The sequence below is a fragment of the Pseudophryne corroboree genome, chromosome 5, assembly GCF_028390025.1.
Source record: "Pseudophryne corroboree isolate aPseCor3 chromosome 5, aPseCor3.hap2, whole genome shotgun sequence".
NCBI lineage: Eukaryota > Metazoa > Chordata > Amphibia > Anura > Myobatrachidae > Pseudophryne > Pseudophryne corroboree.
The window spans coordinates 443,958,574-443,986,207 of record NC_086448.1 but is presented as its reverse complement, the minus strand read 5'-3'; the positions used below and the strand labels follow the sequence as shown (position 1 = coordinate 443,986,207).

General features: G+C 46.9%; 1 protein-coding gene across 2 annotated transcripts in view; it reads right to left on the bottom strand.

The window, feature by feature from the left end:
- Positions 1–27,634, bottom strand: part of LOC134927842 (uncharacterized) — a 457,379-nt gene that overhangs the window by 320,038 nt on the left and 109,707 nt on the right. For both annotated transcript variants that reach the window (XM_063922900.1, XM_063922899.1), the window contains exon 4: positions 5,976–6,032. In XM_063922900.1, the coding sequence (XP_063778970.1) occupies positions 5,976–6,032 (57 nt within the window). The remainder of the gene's footprint in view (positions 1–5,975; positions 6,033–27,634) is intronic.

Genomic DNA, 27,634 nt, shown 5'->3' with positions numbered 1-27,634 from the left:
CACTAGTTTCTTATCAGGGGAACACCACGCTTCTTCACACAATTCATTTAACTCCTCAGATGGGGGAAAAGTCACTGGCTGCTTTTTCTCCCCAAACATAATACCCTTTTTGGTGGTAACCGGGTTAAATGTCAGAAATGTGCAATACATTTTTCATTGCAGTAATCATGCATCGGATGGCCCTTGTGGACTGTACATTTGTCTCATCCTCATCTACACTGGAGTCAGACTCCGTGTCGACATCTGTGTCTACCATCTGAGCTAGCAGGCGTTTAAGAGCCCCTGATGGCCTCTGAGACGCCTGGGCAGGCGCGGGCTGAAATCCCGGCTGTCCCAAGGCTGCTGCGTCATCAAACCTTTTATGTAAGGAGTTGACACTGTCGGTTAATACCTTCCACATATCCATCCACTCCGGTGTCGGCCCCGCCGGGGGTGACACCACACATATCTGCTCCTGCTCCGCCTCCACGTAACCCTCCTCATCAAACATGTCGACACAGCAGTACCGACACACCGCACACACACAAGGAATGCTCTGACTGAGGACAGGACCCCACAAAGTCCTTTGGGGAGACAGAGAGAGAGTATGCCAGCACACACCACAGCGCTATATAACACAGGGATTTACACTAAAAAGAGTGATTTTTCCCAATAGCTGCTTATTATCACAATTGCGCCTAAATTTATGTGCCCCCCCTCTCTTTTTTACCCTTGTTGTATTGGATACTGCAGGGGAGAGCCTGGGGAGCGTCCTTCCAGCGGAGCTGTGAAGAGAAAATGGCGCTGGTGTGCTGAGGAAGAAGGCCCCGCCCCCTCAGCGGCGGGCTTCTCCCGCGTTTTGTATAATATTAATGGCGGGGGTTTTTGCACATATACAGTTTTATAAACTGTATTATGTGCATTTTGTGCCAAAAGGTAACCTAATTGCTGCCCAGGGCGCCCCCCCCAGCGCCCTGCACCCAACAGTGACCGGAGTGTGTGGTGTGCTGTGGGAGCAATGGCGCACAGCTGCAGTGCTGTGCGCTACCTTAATGAAGACAGGAGTCTTCAGCCGCCGATTTCGTCGCTTCTTCTGTCTTCTGGCTCTGCAAGGGGGACGGCGGCGCGGCTCCGGGAACGGACGATCGAGGTCAGGCCCTGTGTTCGATCCCTCTGGAGCTAAGGGTGTCCAGTAGCCTTAGAAGCACAAGCTAGCTGCAAGCAGGTAGGTTTGCTTCTCTCCCCTCAGTCCCTCGTAGCAGTGAGTCTGTTGCCAGCAGATCTCACTGAAAATAAAAAAAATAACAAATTCTTTCTTTCTAGCAAGCTCAGGAGAGCCCACTAGGAGCACCCAGCTCTGGCCGTGCACAGATTCTAACTGAGGTCTGGAGGAGGGGCATAGAGGGAGGAGCCAGTGCACACCAGATAGTACCTAATCTTTCTTTTAGAGTGCCCAGTCTCCTTCGGAGCCCGTCTATTCCCCATGGTCCTTACGGAGTTCCCAGCATCCACTAGGACGTCAGAGAAATATAGATACAAATTATTATAGCGCAACTGGAATAAAAGGAATACTTATGATATATAATATTTACTGACATCGGGTGATTAGCTGATTTCAAATATAGAATTTTATGAGATTCCTGCATGCAGCCTAGTATTTGAAGGGTGCACCTATCCATACACCATATACAGTAATTTAAGCTTGATACGGTTTATAAGGTGTAAAATACTAATAAATTATCGAGCATATATTTATATAGGTGATTTTCTGATAGTGATTCATAAGTGAAACATCTCAATCACAAATGACATAGAAGCTGTACAATGGTGAATGATATACAGCAGAGATCAGTTTATGATTGATATAATTCTATTATAATATCTACACACATCTGCGATCTTTATAAGAGAGTTCCCTTACTTACAGCAATCTAATTTGTTCCCTTGTAATGAGACCAGCTGTACTTAAGGTTTAGAGTTTCCTAGAATTACACTAACAGACGTTGACAGCAGGAGACTGAGAACGTCCGGAAGACAGGTTCAGCAGATATGAGGCTGGCAGCCAAAGGTTAAAATTTCAGGCGTTGACAGCATAGACTGAGAACGCTTATTGCCAGTTTATACATACTAGGTTGGCAGCCAAAGGTTAAAATTTCAGGCGTTGACAGCATAGACTGAGAACACTAAGTGCTACTACACACATATGAGGCTGGCAGCCAAAGGGACAAAATTTCAGGCATTGACAGCATAGACTGAGAACGCTAATTGTCACCATATGTATAAAAATACATTTATGTTCCAACGAATAATATGTTCTGAATACTGGCCACAATAAGCTTACCTCCGGAACAACCTGTCAGATATCATTATTAACATAGTGGCATTGACCACAGAGATTGGAAACGCTATTCCATTAGGTACAGTGAGATATGTCACAACATATTTACTAATTTTTGTGATTTATATAAATCCTTAACCCACTTCATTATTTGGAATTTTTCACCATTTATAGGATACTTACCTAAGGTTCGCAATTTATATACCCAGGATTATTAGGATTTATTTCTGACAACACCAACTTAATTTATGTCCAAGGTCATAGAACATAAGATAAATATATAAATTATATATGACATTGCACAACACATTGGATCAAAGGAGTGTGTATTTTTAAATATATGTTGCACTATGTCTTGCACTTGTATGTTTTGATTTTAATATTTCAGTTACTGGCTTTTTTAACTATATGGTTATAAAAGGTTACATTTTAATTGTGTAATTATTTTGCTCTAGTGCGCCACCCTTAGTCCAATTCTTTCCCTTCCCTTCAAAATTTCTCATATGTTGGCAACAATATATGGTGTGGCAGCACCCCCACAATTGGTGACCAGATACATGGTGGCACAATATCAAATGGGGTATTTTTCTTATAATTGATTCATTATTTAGTTCTAGTGCAGTAGTTTTTCTCCCTTTCCCCTTCCCTCAAACTTATAATGCTAGGCGAAGATCAAGGTCTAACACTGCTCGCAGAAAGGCCAGTACCCTTGAAATAAGCGTGCCTAATCCGGTAATAGACGCGGGCTGAAGATGGCTTCCGAGCCCGCAGCACTGTCTGTATCACTGCATCTGGGAACCCCTTAGCTCTGAGGACTGATGATCAAGAGCCAAGATGTCAAAGACAATCAAGCCAGGTCCCGATGCAGAAAGGTCTGGTCACTGTGAAAGCAAGAATGGCATGTCTATGGACAGATTTTGGAGATTGGCAAACCAATGGCGCCAGGGCAATGCGGGACCTATCAGTATAACGGTGCCTCATTCCAGTTTGAACTTGCAAATAACTGAGTAACAGCGATACCGGAGGAAACAGGTATTCCAGATAGAAGGTCCACGGTACTGCTTGAGCGTCCATGAAGGCTTGCTGTGGATCTTTGGCCATGGATCCGTAGAATAGGACATTGTGATTGTGAAGAGAGGCCATCAGGTCTACATCCGGCAGACCACATCTGTTTACTAGGTTCTGGAACACTTGGGTGCAGAGCACATTTGCCGTTGTGGACGTTCTGCCGAATAAGGAGGTCTGCTTCCCACTCGAGGATCCCTGGCAGAAACACTGTTAAGATGGCTGGAAGGTGAGCCTCGGCCCACTGGAGCGTGTGCTCCACCTCCGTCATAGCCAGATGGCTTCAAGTGCCCCTTTGATGGTTTAGATATGCAACTGCGGTGGCGTTGTCGGACTGAATCTGCAAAGGCATGCCCTGTAGCAGATCGTGAGTCTAAACGAGAACTCTGTAGACCACCCGAAGTACCAAGGCTGGCAAGCGACTTTCAGTTGGCGTCCATCGACCTTAAAAGACATGTGGACCGGTTACTGCGCAGTCTCCATGAAGACATCTGTGGTGAGGATCACCTACTCCGGTATCCAGAATGGTCGTCCTTTGTCCAAGTGTGATGTCTGTAGCCACCAGGTGAGAGATAGACATTGTTTTGGCACTGACCTGATGATACTGCCCGTTCCACCTGGAAAGGTTACATGTTGTAGGGGCCTGGAGTGAAAATTGGGCATACTCCACCATATCTCAGGTGGAGACCATGGACCCCAGAACCTGCATTAACGAATGTATGGACACCCGGGGATAGTGCAGTAAGTTGCAAACTCTTGTCTGCAGTCTGGCAACTTTGTCCACTGGCAGGAAGAGCCTCTGTTCCTGAGAATCCAGGAGAGCCCCTAGATCCATCCATTGTGAAGGGACAAGGGAGTACTTTTCCAAAGTGATCAACTACCCGTGAGTTTGTAGAAAGGCAACAGTTATTTGAAGATGGCGGTGCAAAACTTTCTGAGACTGTGCCAAGAGCAACAAGTCGTCCAAATATGGGAGTGTCCTGATCCCTTGACGAAGCAGCTGAGCTGCCATAACTGCTTGGTAAATACCCGTGGAGTCACAGCCACCCCAAAGAATTGTGTCTGAAACTGATAATGCTGTTGCAGAACAGCAAAATGGAAGAATCTCTGATGAATAGGTGCTATAGGGACATGTAGATAGGCGTCCCAAACATCTAGGGATACCATAAAGGCCCCTGGCTCCGACGCCAGAATAATAGACCATAGCTTTTTCACACGGAATCTGGGCACCCGCAAAAACTTGTTCAGTGATTGCAGATTGAGGATAGGCAGATAGGTCCCACTGGGTTTCTGAATTAGGAAAAGAGGGTAGTAAAAACCCTTCCCCTGTTATATTCGGGTAACAGTGATAACCCCCCATGTTCAGTAAAGACTGAACAGCTACTTGGAGCGCCATGGATGTGCCTGGATCCTATGGAGGACTGGTGCAAAAAAAACTGCTGGGGCGGCCCGACTCATAAATGAGAGGGCATACCCGTCAAATACCACTTCTCGCACCTAGGCATCTGTAGTTGACTGGCACCGTGAGGCTGCGAATCGCAGACGTCGGCGTCGCATCCTGGGGTCCAGGCTTGCTTAGTGCGCAACTTAGCCGCCTTGCAGGAGACAACCTGTCGTGTAAAAAGCTTTTTGGTTAGATGCTGATGGCAAAAAAGCAGACAGACATAGAAGCTGCCAGTGTAGTCACAATTTTATCCAATTCTGCACAAAAAAAGAATGTTTCCAGCGAAACGCAGAGCTTCCAATGCTCTTTTAGACTCTGCCCTTCCTGGAGCAATTTCCAAAGCACACGGCGAGCTACCACTCAGCTGTTTCTCCAATAAGATGCCCATTAGCTGCAGCAGTCGCATTTTTTCTCATAGCCTCAGGAGGGGACAGAAAAAATGTTTTAAAAACTCCGTAGTTTGAGCGCCGAAACCAAGACTTTGGAAGACCATTCCGTCAGGCGCGTTAACTGGTAATGGGCGTCTGATCGGAGCAACAATTTGATAGCTCTGATAGACACCCATTGCTATAGATGTCCAGCAGGGAACTCCGCAAACAAATGAATAGGCCTCATACAGTTCTGCTAATTTTATTTATTTTATTTTTGGGAAGGGGGGCAGATTTCCTTTATTTTAATGAAAGTCAGAAAACTGGGGCAGCATAATGTAAAAACAAAAAGCCGCAGAAACCCCAAATCAAATCTAAGTGCTTACCTGTGGGACATCTTCTGTAGATCATGCATTGGTATCAGTACGAGATCCCGGCGGTCACGCAGCGTGTCGCTTCGCTTGCCACGCTTCGGGCTCGGTGACTACCTTCGGTCGCCACAGGTTTCTATTCCCCTCTGGGCGGAGGTGTGGACCACCACCCAAGAGGGGTAACCAGCCGGCGGTCAGGACTATGACCGCCGGTATTTCAGCTGGTCTCAGGATTCCGGCGTCGGTGTCTTTACCGCCGGGACCCCGACAGGCGGTCAACTCACTGCCTCCCCATGCATTAAGTGCTTTGATAATGTCTAGTCATGCATTTTAGTACAAGGAAGAAAAGGAAACATTAAAATGTAGTGACTTTGACAGAAATGCTGTTAAACTAAAATCATACAACTTACCAACAAGAGAAACTGTTCGTTTGGAATCCTCAACAAAATCAAGCAAAGCAATTCTCTCTGAAAAGATTAAAGACCATACATTGTACTGACATTCACGGGGTATTCATATACAGCAGTTATGAAAAGCAAGTACCAGATTATAACTTTGGCAAATAAAATAGAGGAAAGGAGGAAGTAGTTATGGAATCAACAGTCACTGTGTCGATCCCCGGAATGTAGGTGCTGTAGTGTCGACATAATGCCAGTAGAACTTTAAACATCCTGCTTTACCAGCATTCTTATAGTTGGACTGGCAGTGCTGCAGGCGATTAGAAAACCGGAAGTTAAATACATAAACTGAGCTAACTCTTGCTAAATGTAATAGGCAGCTATTACCTACCACGCACCATCTCAATCAAATCAGCAATGGGCATATTACAATAACAAGGTAACCATTACTTCTAAACCAACCAGTGCAAAGTCACTCCCCAAAGAGGATGATCAGCCTTAAAAACTAGTAAAAATAAGAATTTACTTACCGGTAATTCTATTTCTCGTAGTCAGTAGTGGATGCTGGGAACTCCGTAAGGACCATGGGGAATAGCGGGCTCCGAAGGAGGCTGGGCACTCTAGAAAGATTTAGGACTACCTGGTGTGCACTGGCTCCTCCCACTATGACCCTCCTCCAAGCCTCAGTTAGGACACTGTGCCCGGACGAGCAGACATAATAAGGAAGGATTTAGAATCCCGGGTAAGACTCTTACCAGCCACACCAATCACACCGTACAACTCGTGATACTATATCCAGTTTGACAGTATGAAAACAACGGAGCCTCTCAACAGATGGCTCAACAATAACCCTTTAGTTAACAATAACTATTTACAAGTATTGCAGACAATCCGCACTTGGGATGGGCGCCCAGCATCCACTACGGACTACGAGAAATAGAATTACCGGTGAGTAAATTCTTATTTTCTCTATCGTCCTAGTGGATGCTGGGAACTCCGTAAGGACCATGGGGATTATACCAAAGCTCCCAAACGGGCGGGAGAGTGCGGATGACTCTGTAGCACCGAATGAGAGAACTCCAGGTCCTCCTCAGCCAGGGTATCAAATTTGTAGAATTTTGCAAACGTGTTTGCCCCTGACCAAGTAGCTGCTCGGCAAAGTTGTAAAGCCGAGACCCCTCGGGCAGCCGCCCAAGATGAGCCCACCTTCCTTGTGGAATGGGCATTTACAGATTTTGGCTGTGGTATGCCTGCCACAGAATGTGCAAGCTGAATTGTACTACAAATCCAGCGAGCAATAGACTGCTTAGAAGCAGGAGCACCCAGCTTGTTGGGTGCATACAGGATAAACAGCGAGTCAGAGTTTCTGACTCCAGCCGTCCTGGAAACATATATTTTCAGGGCCCTGACAACGTCTAGCAACTTGGAGTCCTCCAATGCACTAGTAGCCGCCGGCACCACAATAGGCTGGTTCAGGTGAAACGCTGACACGACCTTAGGAAGAAATTGGGGACGAGTCCTCAATTCTGCCCTATCCATATGGAAAATCAGATAAGGGCTTTTACATGATAAAGCCGCCAATTCTGACACTCGCCTGGCTGAAGCCAAGGCCAATAACATGACCACTTTCCACGTGAGATATTTTAGATCCACGGTTTTTAGTGGCTCAAACCAATGTGATTTTAAGAAAAACAACACCACGTTGAGATCCCCAGGTGCCACAGGGGGCACAAACGGGGGCTGAATATGCAGCACTCCTTTCACAATGTCTGAACTTCAGGTACTGAAGCTAATTCTTTTTGAAAGAAAATCGACAGAGCCGAGATCTGTACTTTAATGGAGCCTAGACTCAGGCCCATATTCACTCCTGCTTGCAGGAAATGTAGAAATCGACCTAGTGGAAATTCCTCTGTTGGGGCCTTTTCGGCCTCGCACCATGCAACATATTTCCGCCACATGCGGTGATAATGCTTTGCCGTAACATCTTTCCTGGCTTTAATAAGCGCAGGAATGACTTCTTCCGGAATACCCTTTTCCGTCAGGATCCGGCGCTCAATCGCCATGCCGTCAAACGCAGCCGCGGTAAGTCTTGGAACAGACAGGGCCCCTGCTGAAGCAGGTGCTGTCTGAGCGGCAGAGGCCATGGGTCCTCTGATATCATTTCCTGAAGTTCCAGGTACCAAGCCCTTCTTGGCCAATCCGGAAACACGAGTATCGTTCTTACTCCTCGCCATCTTATTATTCTCAGTACCTTTGGTATGAGAGGCAGAGTAGGGAACACATAAACCGACTGGTACACCCACGGTGTCACTAGAGCGTCCACAGCTATCGCCTGAGGGTCCCTTGACCTGGCGCAATATCTCTTTAGCTTTTTGTTGAGGCGGGACGCCATCATGTCCACCTGTGGCCTTTCCCAACGGTTTACCAACAGCAGGAAGACTTCTGGATGAAGTCCCCACTCTCCCGGGTGTAGGTCGTGTCTGCTGAGGAAGTCTGCTTCCCAGTTGTCCACTCCCGGAATGAACACTGCTGACAGTGCTAGTACGTGATTTTCCGCCCACCGGAGAATCCTTGTGGCTTCTGCCATTGCCATCCTGCTTCTTGTGCCGCCCTGTCGGGTCACATGGGCGACTGCCGTGATGTTGTCTGACTGTATCAGTACCGGCTGGTTTTGAAGCAGGGGTCTTGCCTGACTTAGGGCATTGTAAATGGCCCTCAGTTCCAGAATTTATATGTAGGGAAGTCTCCTGACTTGAACATAGGCCCTGGAAGTTTCTTCCCTGTGTGACTGCTCCCCAGCCTTGAAGGCTGGCATCCGTGGTCACCAGGACCCAGTCCTGTATGCCGAAACTGCGGCCCTCTAGAAGATGAGCACCCTGCATCCACCACAGTAGAGACACCCTGGTCCTTGGAGACAGGGTTATCATTTGATGCATTTGAAGATGCGATCCCGACCACTTATCTAAGAGGTCTCACTGGAAGGTCCTCGCATGGAACCTGCCGAATGGAATTGCTTCGTATGAAGCCACCATTTTTCCCAGGACTCGTGTGCAACGATGCACCGATACCCTTCTTGGTTTTAGGAGGTCTCTGACTAGAGATGACAGCTCCTTGGCTTTCTCCTGCGGGAGAAACACTTTTTTCTGTTCTGTGTCCAAAATCATCCCCAGGAACAGTAAGCGAGAGGAAGGAACCAGCTGTGACTTTGGAATGTTCAGAATCCAGCCATGCTGTTGTAGCACCTCCTGAGATAGTGCTACTCCGACCAGTAACTGCTCCCTGGACCTTGCCTTTATAAGGAGATCGTCCAAGTATGGGATAAATAAAAACTCCCTTTTTTTTTTTTTTTTTTTGAAGGAGTATCATCATTTCTGCCATTACCTTGGTAAACACCCTCGGTGCCGTGGACAGTCCAAACGGTAGTGTCTAGAATTGGTAATGGCAATCCTGTACCACAATCTGAGGTACTCCTGGTGAGGAAGGTAAATAGGGACATGCAGGTAAGCATCCTTGATGTCCAGGGATACCATGTAATCCCCTCGTCCAGGCTTGCAATAACCGCCCTGAGCGATTTCATCTTGAACTTTGTTAAGTAAGTGTTCAAGGATTTCCATTTTAAAATGGGTCTCACCGAACCGGCTGGTTTCGGTACCACAAACAGTGTGGAATAGTAACCCCGTCCTTGTTGCAGTAGGGGCACCTTGACTATCACCTGCTGGGAATACAGCTTGTGAATTGCCTCTAGCACAGCCTCCCTGCCTGAGGGAGTTGTCGGCAAGGCAGATTTGAGTAAACGGCGGGGGGGAAACGCCTCGACTTCCAGCTTGTACCCCTGAGATACTACTTGAAGGATCCAGGGATCCACCTGTGAGCGAGCCCACTGATCGCTGAAATTTTTTTGAGGCGGCCCCCCACCGTACCTGGCTACGCCTGTGGAGCCCCCGCGTCATGCGGTGGACTCAGAGGAAGCAGGGGAAGAATTTTGATTCTGGGAACTGGCTGATAGTGCAGCTTTTTCCCTCTTCCCTCGTTTGAAGCCGAAAGGACTGTATCTGATAATACAGTGCGTTTCTTAGGCTGTGAGGAAACCCGAGGTAAAATATTTTCATCCCAGCTGTTGCTGTGGATACGAGGTCCCAGAGACCATCCCCAACCAATTCCTCACCCTTATAAGGCTCTATGTGCCTTTTAAAGTCAGCATCACCTGTCCAGTGTCGGGTCTCCAATACCCTCCTGACAGAATGGACATTGCAATAATTCAGGATGCCAGCCGGCAAAATATTCCTCTGTGCATCCCTCATATATAAGACGACGTCTTATGTTCACAAAATAGTATCCCTGTTTGAAAGGGGTACAGACCACGCTGCAGCAGTCTGCAGGTCTCAGTCTAGTACCTGAGTGTGTAATTACAGACTTCAGGATAGCCTCCTGCTATTTATCAGCAGGTACCTTCAAAGTGGCCGTATCCTAAGACGGCAGAGCCACCTTGACAAACGTGTGAGCGCCTTATCCACCCTAGGGGATATCTCCCAGCGTAACTTATCCTCTGGCGGGAAAGGGTACGCCATCAGTAACTTGTTAGAAATTACCAGTTTCTTATCGGGGAAACACACGCTTTTTCACACTTCATTCACTCATTTGATGGGGGAACAAAGCACTGCCTGCTTTTTCTCCCCACACATAAAACCCTTTGTTTTTAGTGGTACTTGGGTTAATGTCAGAAATGTGTAACACATTTTATATTGCCGGGATCATGTAACGGATGTTCCTAGTGGATTGTGTATATGTCTCAACCTCGTCGACACTGGAGTCAGACTCCGTGTCGACATCTGTGTCTGCCATCTGAGGGAGCGTTGATGGCCTTTGAGACGTCTGGGCAGGCGCGGGCTGAGAAGCCGGCTGTCCCATAGCTGTTACGTCATCCAGCCTTTTATGTAAGGAGTTGACACTGTCGGTTAATACCTTCCACCTATCCATCCACTCTGGTGTCGGCCCACAGGGGCGACATCTCATTTATCGGCATCTGCTCCGCCTCCACATAAGTCTCCTCATCAAACATGTCGACACAGCCGTACCGACACACCGCACACACACAAGGAATGCTCCAATGAGGACAGGACCCACAAAAGCCCTTTGGGGGGACAGAGTGAGAGTATGCCAGCACACACCAGAGCGCTATATAATGCAGGGACTAACTGAGTTATGTCCCCTATAGCTGCTTTTATATAATTTATACTGCGCCTAAATTTAGTGCCCAACCTCTCTGTTTTAACCCTGTTCTGTAGTGTAGACTGCAGGGGAGAGCCAGGGAGCTTCCCTCCAACGGAGCTGTGAGGGAAAAATGGTGCCAGTGTGCTGAAATAGGCTCCGCCCCTTTTTCGCTGACTTTTCTCCCGCATTTTTATGGAATCTGGCAGGGGTTAATATACATCCATATAGCCCTGGGGGTTATGTGTGATGTATTTTTGCCAGCCAAGGTGTTTATATTGCTGCTCAGGGCGCCCCCCCCCAGCGCCCTGCACCCTCAGTGACCGGAGTGTGTGGTGTGCATGAAGAGCAATGGCGCACAGCTGCAGTGCTGTGCGCTACCTTGGTGAAGACTGATGTCTTCTGCCGCCGTTTTTCCGGACCTCTTCTTGCTTCTGGCTCTGTAAGGGGGACGGCGGCGCAGCTCCGGGACCGAACACCAAGGACTGGGCCTGCGGTCGATCCCTCTGGAGCTAATGGTGTCCAGTAGCCTAAGAAGCCCAATCCGGCTGCAAGCAGGCGAGTTCGCTTCTTCTCCCCTTAGTCCCTCGCTGCAGTGAGCCTGTTGCCAGCAGGTCTCACTGAAAATAAAAAACCTAAATCTATACTTTCTTTCTAAGGGCTCAGGAGAGCCCCTAGTGTGCATCCAACCTCGGCCGGGCACAAGATCTAACTGAGGCTTGGAGGAGGGTCAGTGGGAGGAGCCAGTGCACACCAGGTAGTCATAAATCTTTCTAGAGTGCCCAGCCTCCTTCGGAGCCCGCTATTCCCCATGGTCCTTACGGAGTTCCCAGCATCCACTAGGACGTTAGAGAAATAAGAATTTACTTACCGATAATTCTATTTCTCATAGTCCGTAGTGGATGCTGGGAACTCCGTAAGGACCATGGGAATTAGCGGCTCCGCAGGAGACTGGGCACAAAAGTAAAAGCTTTAGGACTACCTGGTGTGCACTGGCTCCTCCCCCCATGACCCTCCTCCAAGCCTCAGTTAGGATACTGTGCCCGGACGAGCGTACACAATAAGGAAGGATTTTGAATCCCGGGTAAGACTCATACCAGCCACACCAATCACACCGTACAACATGTGATCTGAACCCAGTTAACAGCATGATAACAGAGGAGCCTCTGAAAGATGGCTCACAACAATAATAACCCGATTTTTGTAACAATAACTATGTACAAGTATTGCAGACAATCCGCACTTGGGATGGGCGCCCAGCATCCACTACGGACTATGAGAAATAGAATTATCGGTAAGTAAATTCTTATTTTCTCTGACGTCCTAGTGGATGCTGGGAACTCCGTAAGGACCATGGGGATTATACCAAAGCTCCCAAACGGGCAGGAGAGTGCGGATGACTCTGCAGCACCGAATGAGAGAACTCCAGGTCCTCCTCAGCCAGGGTATCAAATTTGTAGAATTTAGCAAACGTGTTTGCCCCTGACCAAGTAGCTGCTCGGCAAAGTTGTAAAGCCGAGACCCCTCGGGCAGCCGCCCAAGATGAGCCCACCTTCCTTGTGGAATGGGCTTTTACAGATTTTGGCTGTGGCAGGCCTGCCACAGAATGTGCAAGCTGAATTGTACTACAAATCCAACGAGCAATAGTCTGCTTAGAAGCAGGAGCACCCAGCTTGTTGGGTGCATACAGGATAAACAGCGAGTCAGATTTCCTGACTCCAGCCGTCCTGGTAACATATATTTTCAGGGCCCTGACTACGTCCAGCAACTTGGAGTCCTCCAAGTCCCTAGTAGCCGCAGGCACCACAATAGGCTGGTTCAAGTGAAATGCTGAAACCACCTTAGGGAGAAATTGAGGACGAGTCCTCAATTCTGCCATGTCCGTATGAAAAATTAGGTAAGGGCTTTTATAGGATAAAGCCGCCAATTCTGAGATACGCCTGGCTGAAGCCAGGGCTAACAACATTACCACTTTCCAAGTGAGATATTTTAAGTCCACAGTGGAGAGTGGTTCAAACCAATGTGATTTTAGGAACCCCAAAACTACATTGAGATCCCAAGGTGCCACTGGAGGCACAAAAGGAGGCTGTATATGCAGTACCCCCTTGACAAACGTCTGAACTTCAGGAACTGAAGCCAGTTCTTTCTGGAAGAAAATCGACAGGGCCGAAATTTGAACCTTAATGGACCCTAATTTTAGGCCCATAGACAGTCCTGTTTGCAGGAAATGTAGGAAACGACCCAGTTGAAATTCCTCTGTAGGGGCCTTCCTGGCCTCGCACCACGCAACATATTTACGCCAAATACGGTGATAATGCTGCACGGTTACATCCTTCCTGGCTTTGATCAGGGTAGGGATGACTTCATCCGGAATGCTTTTTTCCTTCAGGATCCGGCGTTCAACCGCCATGCCGTCAAACGCAGCCGCGGTAAGTCCTGGAACAGACAGGGTCGCTGCTGAAGCAGGTCCTTTCTTAGAGGCAGAGGCCACGGGTCCTCTGTGAGCATCTCTTGAAGTTCCGGGTACCAAGTCCTTCTTGGCCAATCCGGAGCCACGAGTATAGTTCTTACTCCCCTCCATCTTATAATTCTCAGTACTTTTGGTATGAGAGGAAGAGGAGGGAACACATACACTGACTGGTACACCCACGGTGTTACCAGAGCGTCCACAGCTATTGCCTGAGGGTCCCTTGATCTGGCGCAATACCTGTCCAATTTTTTGTTTAGGCGGGACGCCATCATGTCCACCTTTGGTTTTTCCCAATGGTTTACAATCATGTGGAAGACTTCTGGGTGAAGTCCCCACTCTCCCGGGTGGAGGTCGTGCCTGCTGAGGAAGTCTGCTTCCCAGTTGTCCACTCCCGGAATGAACACTGCTGACAGTGCTATCACATGATTTTCCGCCCAGCAAAAAATCCCTGCAGTTTCTGCCATTGCCCTCCTGCCTCCTGTGCCGCCCCGTCTGTTTACGTGGGCGACTGCCGTGATATTGTCCGACTGGATCAGCACCGGCTGACCTTGAAGCAGAGGTCTTGCTTGGCTTAGGGCATTGAAAATGGCCCTTAGCTCCAAAATATTTATGTGAAGTGATGTCTCCAGGCTTGACCACAAGCCCTGGAAATTTCTTCCCTGTGTGACTGCTCCCCAGCCTCTCAGGCTGGCATCCGTGGTCACCAGGACCCAGTCCTGAATGCCAAATCTGCGGCCCTCTAGAAGATGAGCACTCTGCAACCACCACAGGAGAGACACCCTTGTCTTTGGTGACAGGGTTATCCGCTGATGCATCTGAAGATGCGATCCGGACCATTTGTCCAGCAGGTCCCACTGGAAAGTTCTTGCGTGGAATCTGCCGAATGGAATTGCTTCGTAGGAAGCCACCATTTTTCCCAGGACCCTTGTGCACTGATGCACTGACACTTGGCCTGGTTTTAGGAGGTTTCTGACTAGTTCGGATAACTCCCTGGCTTTCTCCTCCGGGAGAAAACACCTTTTGCCGGACTGTGTCCAGGATCATCCCTAGGAATAGAAGGCGTGTCGTCGGGATCAGCTGCGATTTTGGAATATTGAGAATCCAACCGTGCTACCGCAGCACTATCTGAGATAGTGCTACCCCGACTTCCAACTGTTCCCTGGATCTTGCCCTTATCAGGAAATCGTCCAAGTAAGGGATAACTAAAACTCCCTTCTTTCGAAGGAGTATCATCATTTCGGCCATTACCTTGGTAAAGACCCGGGGTGCCGTGGACAATCCAAACGGCAGCGTCTGAAACGGATAGTGACAGTTCTGTACCACAAACCTGAGGTACCCTTGGAGAAGGGTAAATTGGGACATGTAGGTAAGCATCTTTGATGTTCAGAGAGACCATATAGTCCCCTTCTTCCAGGTTTGCAATCACTGCTCTGAGTGACTCCATCTTGAATTTGAACCTTTGTATGTAAGTGTTCAAGGATTTTAGATTTAAAATTGGTCTCACCGAGCCGTCCGGCTTCGGTACCACAAATAGTGTGGAATAGTACCCCTTTCCCTGTTGCAGGAGGGGTACCTTGATTATCACCTGCTGGGAATACAGCCTGTGAATGGCTTGCAATACTGTCTCCCTGTCTGAGGGAGACGTCGGTAAAGCAGACTTTATGAAACGGCGAGGGGGAGACGTCTCGAATTTCTTGAGACGGGCCCCCACCGTGCTGCAGCCTTTTTCCTCTCCCTCTGCCACGGGGCAGAAATGAGGCGCCTTTTGCCCGCTTGTCCTTAGGGGGTCGAAAGGACTGCGCCTGATAATACGGCGTCTTCTTAGGTTGAGAAGCTACCTGGGGTAAAAATGTGGATTTTCCAGTGGCCACCAGGTCTGTTAGACCTACCCCAAATAACTCCTCCCTTTTATAAGGCGATACTTCCATATGCCTTTTGGAATCATCATCACCTGACCACTGTCTTGTCCATAACCCTCTTCTGGCAGAGATGGACAGCGCACTTACTCTTGATGCCAGTCGGCAAATATCCCTCTGTGCATCACGCATATATAGAAATGCATCTTTTAAATGCTCTATAGTTAGTAATATACTGTCCCTATCTAGGGTATCAATATTGTCAGTCAGGGAATCCGACCAAGCCACCCCAGCACTGCACATCCAGGCTGAGGCGATTGCTGGTCGCAGTATCACACCCGTGTGAGTGTATATACATTTTAGGATATTTTACTGCTTTCTGTCCGCAGGTTCCTTAAGGGCGGCCATATCCGGGGACGGTAGTGCCACCTGTTTAGACAAGCGTGTGAGCGCTTTATTCACCCTAAGGGGTGTTTCCCAACGTGCCCTATCCTCTGGCGGGAAGGGGTATGATGCTAATAACTTTTTAGGAATTAACAGTTTTTATCGGGGGAAACCCACGCATCATCACACACTTCATTTAATTCCTCAGATGCAGGAAAAACTACAGGCAGTTTTTTCTCACCCAACCTAATACCCTTTTTAGTGGTACTGGTATTATCAAAAATGTGTAAAAACATTTTCCATAGCCTCAATCATGTAACGTGTGGCCCTCCTGGAAGTCACATTCGTCTCTTAATCGTCGACACTGGAGTCAGTATCCGTGTCGGCGTCTGTATCTGCCATCTGCGGTAACGGGCGTTTTAGAGCCCCAGATGGCTTTTGAGACACCTGGACAGGCACAGGCTGAGTCGCCGGCTGTCTCATGTCATCAATCTTTTGTAAAGAGCCGACACTGTCACATAATTCCTTCCATAAGCTCATCCACTCAGGTGTCGACTCCCTAGGGGGTGACATCTCTGTTACAGGCAATTGCTCCGCCTCCACCTCATTTTCCTCCTCATACATGTCGACACAACGTACCGACACACAGCACACACACAGGGAATGCTCTGATAGAGGACAGGACCCCACTAGCCCTTTGGGGAGACAGAGGGAGAGTATGCCAGCACACACCAGAGCGCTATATATATATACAGGGATAACCTTATATAAGTGTTTTTCCCCTTATAGCTGCTGTATTGTTATACTGCGCCTAATTAGTGCCCCCCTCTCTTTTTTAACCCCTTTCTGTAGTGTAGTAACTGCAGGGGAGAGCCAGGGAGCTTCCCTCCAACGGAGCTGTGAGAGAAAATGGCGCCAGTGTGCTGAGGAGATAGGCTCCGCCCCCTTCTCGGCGGCCTTTTCTCCCGTTTTTCTGTGGAATCTGGCAGGGGTTAAAATTCATCCATATAGCCCTGGGGGCTATATGTGATGTATTTTCACCAGCCAAGGTGTTTTTATTGCTGCTCAGGGCGCCCCCCCCCTAGCGCCCTGCACCCTCAGTGACCGAAGTGTGAAGTGTGCTGAGAAGCAATGGCGCACAGCTGCAGTGTTGTGCGCTACCTTGGTGAAGACAGGATGTCTTCTGCCGCCGATTTTTCCGGACCTCTTCTTGCTTCTGGCTCTGTAAGGGGGCCGGCGGCGCGGCTCTGGGACCGAGCTCCGAGGCTGGGCCTGTGTTCGGTCCCTCTGGAGCTAATGGTGTCCAGTAGCCTAAGAAGCCCAATCCACTCTGCACGCAGGCGAGTTCGCTTCTTCTCCCCTTAGTCCCTCGATGCAGTGAGCCTGTTGCCAGCAGGTCTCACTGAAAATAAAAAACCTAAAACTAAACTTTCACTAAGAAGCTCAGGAGAGCCCCTAGTGTGCACCCTTCTCGGCCCGGCACAAAAATCTAACTGAGGCTTGGAGGAGGGTCATGGGGGGAGGAGCCAGTGCACACCAGGTAGTCCTAAAGCTTTTACTTTTGTGCCCAGTCTCCTGCGGAGCCGCTAATCCCCATGGTCCTTACGGAGTTCCCAGCATCCACTAGGACGTCAGAGAAATATAGATTAAACTTGAAACTGTCCATAAATCCAACATTAATTTGGTAGGTGGAACGCATAACAGAAATTACCCCAGAACGCAAACTGGACGTTCAACATTAATGTTGTACAGTGATCTAAATGTACAACACTCACTGTGAATACCTTAGATTTAGTTTTATCTATGCAAAACGTTGATGCATTAAAAAAAAAAAAAAAAAAGGGGGATTATACTATTAGGGATATTCAATTTGCCCCAAAGAGACATCAGGAGTAAAAACTCCCGATGTTTCTATGGGTGCTGCGGTCGGGATATTCAATTAGCTCGGCCGGTAAAACGTGCATTTACACCCGTAAACACACAGGTTCAGTGAAACCTTTGTGTTTTCGGGTGAAATTGCCCCATTTTCGGATGAAAACGGGGCTTTTATCGGGGATTATGCTTCGCCTGCCGGAGGCAGGTGAAACAAAATACCTGAGAAGCCGCGACACGTGCTGGCTTATTGGGGCTAATTAGATAGCCCCCGACTGCGATACATTACACCCAACACCAAGTCGGGGTAATTGAATATCCCAGTATGTATGAACATTTCAGATTAAAATTGGTATTTAATCCCTTCGGGGCTAAAGTACCCAATTTATATAACTTCTTCATTTAAAACTTTGCTAAGTCCTCATATTTATTATGTTTTTTGCTGTCTGAAGCTATACTGATAAAAGGACACTGGGTCTGATTCAGTGGTGGATGCTGAAACATCCGTGGCTGCATCTACTGGCTTCACCCATCAGTGACTTTATGTAAATCTCACTACAAAGTCCTTCCCTGGTGTACATCAGTGCGTATGAATGTGTAAGGACTGAGATACCCGCCACCATCGGTTTTGCACCACTGAAACTTGCTTAACTCTGTCAGTATAGGCAATGCGTGAGACTCCGAATCTGCTCCAATGAGATGTTACACTGATATGACTCCTTAAGGACAGACTGATGGCCATGTAAGGGGCATGTGGGGTTGTCCGATGGGATTATGGGGAGTTATGAGGGGCACTGAAGGGGGATGTGAGGTGGTCATCACAGTGATTATTATTCATCACCGAGAGTTAGTGTAGAGATAACTAAGGTGGGGTGGGACACAGAGACAACACAGTAGGAGTTAGGGAAAGGGAGAGAAAGAGAAGCCACATGAACTATGAGGCCTGATTCAGTGTTGTACACAGATTTGATGGTTTGTGTACAACACCGATGGCAGGAGGATGAAGCATATGCAGAATGTGTCCTGCATTGTCGCATGCCATGCCCCTTAAGACGCAGCCTGATTAACAGAATGTGGCCGCTTAGGGGTGGGGGAAGGGTGGCACTAGGCAGCATTCCTGACAACTGTGGCGTGTTAAGGACAGTGTGTGTCTTCCAACCTGAGGGTGACTCAGATGGCTGATGTTTTCGCAGATGATACAATGCTGCGTCCACAGATGCAGCAGCGGATCACAGAAGGGATCTATTTACAGAAGACGCCACCTGCGGCATTAGTGCATTTACACCCAGCCAATATACTTTATCATATATATGCAAAAATAAGATTTTACTCACCGGTAAATCTATTTCTCGTAGTCCGTAGTGGATGCTGGGGACTCCGTAAGGACCATGGGGAATAGGCGGGCTCCGCAGGAGACAGGGCACTCTAAGAAAGATTTAGTACTACTGATGTGCACTGGCTCCTCCCTCTATGCCCCTCCTCCAGACCTCAGTTAAGGAAACTATGCCCGGAAGAGCTGACATTACAAGGAAAGGATTTTGGAATCCAGGGTAAGACTCATACCAGCCACACCAATCACACCGTATAACTTGTGATAACATACCCAGTCAACAGTATTAACAACAACAGAGCATCAGACAAACCTGATGCAACCATAACATTTCCCTTATTTAAGCAATAACTATATACAAGTATTGCAGAAGAAGTCCGCACTTGGGACGGGCGCCCAGCATCCACTACGGGCTACGAGAAATAGATTTACCGGTGAGTAAAATTTTATTTTCTCTAATGTCCTAGTGGATGCTGGGGACTCCGTAAGGACCATGGAGATTATACCAAAGCTCCCAAACGGGCGGGAGAGTGCGGATGACTCTGCAGCACCGAATGAGCAAACACAAGGTCCTCCTCAGCCAGGGTATCAAACTTGTAGAACTTTGCAAAAGTGTTTGAATACGACCAAGTAGCTGCTCGGCAAAGCTGTAATGCCGAGACCCCTCGGGCAGCCGCCCAAGAAGAGCCCACCTTCCTTGTGGAATGGGCTTTTACTGATTTTGGAGGCGGCAAGCCAGCCGCAGAATGAGCCTGCTAAATCGTGTTACAGATCCAGCGAGCTTTAGTTTGCTTTGAAGCAGGAGCACCCAGCTTGTTGGATGCATACAGGATAAACAGCGAGTCAGGTTTCCTGACTCCAGCCGATCTGGCTACATAAATCTTCAAAGCCCTGACTACATCTAGTAACTTGGAATCCTCCAAGTCACGAGTAGCCGCAGGCACCACAATAGGTTGGTTCACCTGAAAAGATGACACCACCTTTGGCAGAAATTGCGGACGAGTCCGTAATTCTGTCCTGTCCATATGGAAAACCAGATAGGGGCTTTTACATGACAAAGCTGCCAATTTTTGACCCACTTTCCACGTGAGATATTTTAACTCCACGGTCTTAAGTGGCTCAAACCAGTGAGTTTTCAAGAAACTCAACACCACGTTAAGATCCCAAGGTGCCACTGGTGGCACAAAAAAGGGTCTGAATATGCAGCACTCCCTTTACAAACGTCTGAACTTCAGGTAGAGAAGCTAGTTTTTGTATGAAAGAAAATGGATCGGGCCGAAATCTGGACCTTAATGGACCCCAATTCTAGGCCCAAAGTCACTCCCGACTGTAGGAAGTGAAGGAAACGGCCCAGCTGGACTTCCTCTGTAGAGGCATTCCTGGCCTCACACCCAGCAACATATTTTCGCCGTATACGGTGATAATGTTTAGCCGTCACGCCCTTCCTAGCCCTTATCAGCGTAGGAATAACCTCATCCGGAATCCCTCTTTTCTACTAGGATCCGGCGTCCAACCGCCATGCCGTCAAACGCAGCTGCGGTAAGTCTTGGAACATACAAGGTCCCTGCTGCAACAGATCCTGCCCTAGAGGCAGAGGCCATGGGTCCTCTGTGAGCATTTCTTGCAGCTCTGGATACCAAGTCCTTCTTGGCCAATCCGGAATAACGAGTATTGTTCTCACTCCTCTTTTCCTTATGATTCTCAGCACCTTGGGTAAGAGAGGAAAAGGAGGAAACACATAAACCGACTGGAACATCCACGGTGTCACCAGTGCGTCTACAGCTATCGCCTGAGAGTCTCTTGACCTGGCGTAATACCTCTGTAGCTTTTTGTTGAGGCGGGATGCCATCATGTCCACCTGTGGCAGTTCCTACCGACCTACAAGCTGCGCGAAGACTTCTTGATGAAGTCCCCACTCTCCCGGGTGGAGGTCGTGCCTGCTGAGGAAGTCTGCTTCCCAGTTGTGATGTGAAGGCAAGTTTCCTGTCTTGACCACAGCCCTTGGAAATATCTTCCCTGTGCGACTGCCCCCCACCCTCGGAGGCTTGCATCCGTGGTCACCAGGACCCAGTCCTGAATGCCGAATCTGCGACCTTCGAGAAGGTGAGCACTCTGCAGCCACCACAGGAGAGACACCCTGGCTCTGGGGGATAGGGTGATTAACCGATGCATCTGAAGATGTGTTCCGGACCACTTGTCCAGTAAGTCCCATTGGAAGGTCCTCGTATGGAACCTGCCGAAGGGAATGGCCTCGCATGATGCCACCCTCCTTCCCAGGACTCGAGTGCAGTGATGCACTGACACCTGTTTTGGTTTTAATAGATTCCTGACCAGTGTCACGAGCTCCTGAGCTCTCTCTATCGGGAGATAAACCCTTTTCTGGTCTGTGTCTAGGATCATGCCAAGAGGAGGCAGATGAGCTGTAAGAACCAACTGCGACTTTGGAATATATAGAATCCAGCCGTGTTGCCGTTACACTTCCAGAGAAAGTGATACGCTGTTCAGCAACTGCTCTCTTGATCTCGCTTTTATGAGGAGATCGTCTAAGTACGTGATAATAGTGACACCTTGCTTCCGCAGGAGCTACATCATTTCCGCCATTACCTTGGTGAATATTCTCAAGGCCGTGGAGAGACCAAACGGCAACGTCTGAAATTGGTAATGACAATCCCGTACCGCAATTCTGAGGTACGCCTGATGAGGTGGATAAATGGGGAAATGAAGGTATGCATCCTTTATGTCCCGAGTCACCATAAAATCTCCCCCTTTCAGGCTTGCAATAACGGCTCTTAGCGATTCCATCTTGAACTTGATCCTTTTCAGGTATATGTTCAGGGATTTTAAATTCAATATGGGTCCGACCGAACCATCTGGTTTCGGTACTACAACATGGTCGAATAATAACCCCCTCCTTGTTGAAGGAGGGGAACCTTGACCACCACCTGTTGAAGATACAATTAGTGAATTGCAGTTAACACTGTTTCCCTCTCGTGGGGGAAAGCCGGCAGGGCCGTCTGTGAAGGGGCATCTCAGCTTGTATCCCTGAGACACAATATCTATTGCCCAGGGGCCCAGGGATCTAACAGGGAGTGAACCCACTTGTGGCTGAACTTACAAAGGCGTGCCCCCACCGGGCCTAGCTCCGCCTGTGGAGTCCCAGCGACATGCGGTGGATCTTTGTAGAGGCCGGGGAGGACTTCTGTTCCTGGGAACTAGCTGTGTTGTGCAGCTTCTTTCCTCTGCCCCCGCCTCTGGCAAGAAAGGACGCACCTCGGACTTTCTTGTTTCTTTATTCGAAAGGCTGCATTTGATAATGTCGTGCTTTCCTAGGCTGTGCAGGAATATAAGGCAAAATATCAGAATTACCAGCTATAGCTGTGGAGACCAGGTCCGTGAACCCTTCTCCACACAATCCTCAGCCTTCCATATGCCTCTTAAGTCGGCATCATCTGTCCATTGCACATTCTACAGGACACGTCAAGCAGAAATCGACATAGCTTTGACTCTAGGACCCAGTATACTCATGTCTCTTTGGGCATGTTTTATATATATATATATATATATATATATATATATATATATATATATATATATATATATATATATATATATAGAACAGACAGTAGAGGCACTCTCCAGAATTCATAAAGATGCAAAAAGGTGAATTTATTTATACGTTACACAATACACTCGAATGGTATTCCTTGATATGTCCTCAAGCGCTTTCGGCCCACAGAGGGCCTTCCTCAGGAGGCAGTATGTAATAATTCCATCAGAACATAAGACCAAACACAGGGTCTACCCGGATATCCAGCAGTAAGCTGGGTTATGCCTGACAGGCTCTATATACACCAGTGATCAATTAGAATTTGGCGCTAAACACGCCCCTAATATGACCTCATATCAAATGCGACATAATTATACAAACTAACATCTAAAGCAATCAGTACAAAATAAATACCAAAATTTCCCAACCAAGAAGGGGTAATGCAGGACACACTTATACTTAGCGGCCAGGCTCCATGTGACACAAGTGGGCAAAGCCCGTCCGTTGTAAACACTAATAGCGGACATTCCCCGTCCACAGCTGCTGAGTACAGACGGACCGCAGTGACGTGCGTAACTAGGCAACAAGCCGCACTTCCTGTCTGTGAAACGCACGTGTCACAAAGACGGAAGTAAAGCTGGAACGCATATCGGAACTCTCTTAGACAGAATAAAGACATCCAGTCTGTCAAATCCAAGTAAATTCTGAATTAATTCACTCCAATACGGAATCTATATTAAATAACATGGGACCTAGCCAGTTTAGTGTGTACCTCATTCCCCGGTGTAAAGAGCCAATCAGCTGCAGTTAAAAACCCCAAAGTTAAAGATAATAAACACACAATATACAAACCATAAGGGAATATACAAAAAATACACAAAAGAATTTAGTATTGATCAGACCATACAATGGGTACCCACTATTGCTGTATTATCTCTATGCAAAACTTGATATATAAATAAATAAATAGGATACCTCTTCATACAAAGATGAAGAAAATCTTATGATCCAATTAGTGGGTAACCCCAGTCGACCAATATTAAATCAAAAAAAACAAAAGAAACAGCCTTAGCTATAAAATATCATAATCACCACATATCCAGACAATAAAAATTCCTACATATGTATATACATATACCTATAGGTGTCGGTCAGAGCATATCACTACCCCTAATCAAAGATATTTTTTTAAAACAAACATCTATACGGGAAGATATGTATCAAAAGTGCTTTTGACCGACACCTATAGGCTGTTTCTTTTGTTTTTTTTGATTTAATATTGGTCGACTGGGGTTACCCACTAATTGGATCATAAGATTTTCTTCATCTTTGTATGAAGAGGTATCCTATTTATTTATTTATATATCAAGTTTTGCATAGAGATAATACAGCAATAGTGGGTACCCATTGTATGGTCTGATCAATACTAAATTCTTTTGTGTATTTTTTGTATATTCCCTTATGGTTTGTATATTGTGTGTTTATTATCTTTAACTTTGGGGTTTTTAACTGCAGCTGATTGGCTCTTTACACCGGGGAATGAGGTACACACTAAACTGGCTAGGTCCCATGTTATTTAATATAGATTCCGTATTGGAGTGAATTAATTCAGAATTTACTTGGATTTGACAGACTGGATGTCTTTATTCTGTCTAAGAGAGTTCCGATATGCGTTCCAGCTTTACTTCCGTCTTTGTGACACGTGCGTTTCACAGACAGGAAGTGCGGCTTGTTGCCTAGTTACGCACGTCACTGCGGTCCGTCTGTACTCAGCAGCTGTGGACGGGGAATGTCCGCTATTAGTGTTTACAACGGACGGGCTTTGCCCACTTGTGTCACATGGAGCCTGGCCGCTAAGTATAAGTGTGTCCTGCATTACCCCTTCTTGGTTGGGAAATTTTGGTATTTATTTTGTACTGATTGCTTTAGATGTTAGTTTGTATAATTATGTCGCATTTGATATGAGGTCATATTAGGGGCGTGTTTAGCGCCAAATTCTAATTGATCACTGGTGTATATAGAGCCTGTCAGGCATAACCCAGCTTACTGCTGGATATCCGGGTAGACCCTGTGTTTGGTCTTATGTTCTGATGGAATTATTACATACTGCCTCCTGAGGAAGGCCCTCTGTGGGCCGAAAGCGCTTGAGGACATATCAAGGAATACCATTCGAGTGTATTGTGTAACGTATAAATAAATTCACCTTTTTGCATCTTTATGAATTCTGGAGAGTGCCTCTACTGTCTGTTCTATAATTTGAATGCCTTTGCATTCTGGAGTGATCACCCCAGTCGTTGTCTCCTTTGAAGATGTGAGTGCGACCATTTTTTGGATATATATATATATATATATATATATCTATCTCGTAAGACAGCATCTTTAATATATATATATATATATATATATATATCTATCTCTATATATATATATATATATATATATATATATCTTTATATCTCTCTCTATATATATATATATATATATATATATATATATATCTATATCTCTCTCTCTCTCTCTCTCTCTCTATATATATATATATATATATATCTCTATATCTCTCTCTCTCTATATATATATATATATATATATATATATATATATATATATATATATATATATATATATATATATATATATATATATATATATATATATATATATATATATATATATATACACGTCCACAGTCGGGGCAGCACTCCCATTACAGAAAACATCTGCTCCGGTGCCCTCCAAGGAACCTAAATAAGGCCCACAATATACAACCCGGTATGGCGGCACTCAGATATCAGTCACGTCTCAAGGCAGAAGTACAACGGTGACGGAGTGTGAATAAAGTTCTCCGAAACGTTGTACTTCTGCCTTGAGACGTGACTGATATCTGAGTGCCGCCATACCGGGTTGTATGTGTGTGTGTGTGTATATATATATATATATATATATATATATATATATATATGTATATATATATATATATATATATATATATATATATATATACACACACACACACATATATACATACATATATATATACATATATATCTCTATATATATATATATATATATATCTCTATATCTCTCTCTCTCTATATATATATATATATATATACATACACATACATATATACATACATACATACATACTAGGGTCTCAATATCTGCTGATAAGGTACCTGTCCACGCTGCCACAGCGCTATAAACCCATGCCGACACAATCGCCGGTCTGAGTAGTGTACTAGAATGTGCACGCTATCTGCAGGATCCCTGAGAATAGCTAGTGCTACCTTCTGTGCAAACGTGACACCCTAGGGGAAGATTCCCATCACATCCTGGCCCTAGTGGGGAAAGGATACTGCCTGAGAATTTTTTGTGGGAAGCTGCAGTCTCTTGTCTGGAGATTCCCGCTCTTTTTCCTCGTGAGAGGAGGAAAATTTACCTCAGCTTTCTTCCCCTTAACATGTGTACCCTTGTGTCAGGGACAAATGAGTCATCAGTGATATGCAAATCATCTTTTATTACAATAATCATATATTGAATACCTTTCAGCCATTTCGGCTGTAACTTTGCATTATCGTAGTCGACACTGGAGTCAAACTCCGTGTCGATATCAGTGTTTATTATTTTGGATAGTGAGCATTGTGAGACTCTGAAGGTCTCTGTGACATAGGGACAGACATGGGTAGATTTCCTGTCTGTTCTCTAATCTTTTGTGCAATAAATTCACCTCAGCACTTACACATATCCAAACAGGTGTCGGTGTTGTCGACGGAGACACCCTCTCACACACATATTTGCTCTATCTCCTCCTTGGGGGAGCCATTTACCTCAGACATGTCGACACACACGTACCAACACACAACACACACAGGGGATGCTCTATTTGAAGACAGTTCCCCCATAAGGCCCTTTGGAGAGACAGAGAGAGTATGCCAGCACACACCCCAGCGCTATATGACCCAGGATTCACACAGTAACTTAGTGTTAACCCAGTAGCTGCTGTATATATTGTTTTTACGCCAAATTTATGTGCCCCCCCTCTCTTTTTCACCCTCTCTATCGTGCTTCTGCAGGGGAGAGCCTGGGGAGCTTCCTCTCAGCGGAGCTGTGGAGAGAAAATGGCGCTGTGAGTGCTGAGGAAGAAGGCCCCGCCCCCTCAGCGGCGGGCTTCTCCTGCTATTTTGTGCAAAATTAATGGCGGGGGCTCATGCATATAACAGTGTCCAACTGTATATATGCTGCTTTTTGCCAGGAGGTAATCAATTCCTGCCCAGGGCGCCACGCCCACCCCCCTGCGCCCTGCACCCTACAGTGACCGGAGTGTGTGGGTTAGTGTGGGCGCAATGGCGCACAGCTGCAGTGCTGTGCGCTACCTCATATGAAGACAGGAGTCTTCTGCCGCCGATTTTGACGTCTTCTTGCTTCAACCCGCTGGCTTCTGACTTCTGGCTCTGCGAGGGGGACGGCGGCGCGGCTCCGGGAATGGACGACAAGGTCAGGTCCTGTGTTCGATCCCTCTGGAGCTAATGGTGTCCAGTAGCCTAAGAAGCGCAACCTAGCCGCAGTTAGTAGGTTTGCTTCTCTCCCCTCAGCCCCACGTAGCAGAGAGTCTGTTGCCAGCAGAAGCTCTCTGAAAATAAAAAACCTAACTAAAATACTTTCTTATTAGCAAGCTCAGGAGAGCTCACTAAAAGCACCCAGCTCTGGCCGGGCACAGATTCTAACTGAGGTCTGGAGGAGGGGCATAGAGGGAGGAGCCAGTGCACACCAGTAGTACTAAATCTTTCTTAGAGTGCCCAGTCTCCTGCGGAGCCCGCCTATTCCCCATGGGCCTTACGGAGTCCCCAGCATCCACTAGGACGTTAGAGAAATAAAGACTATTGTTCTTACTTTTTCAAATGTGCATATAGCTACCAAAATTAAAATTCAAGGCAGAAATTTGAGGACCTATGATGTGGGTGGTTCAGTATGGTATGCCGGCGGCCGGGCTACCGGCAGCCA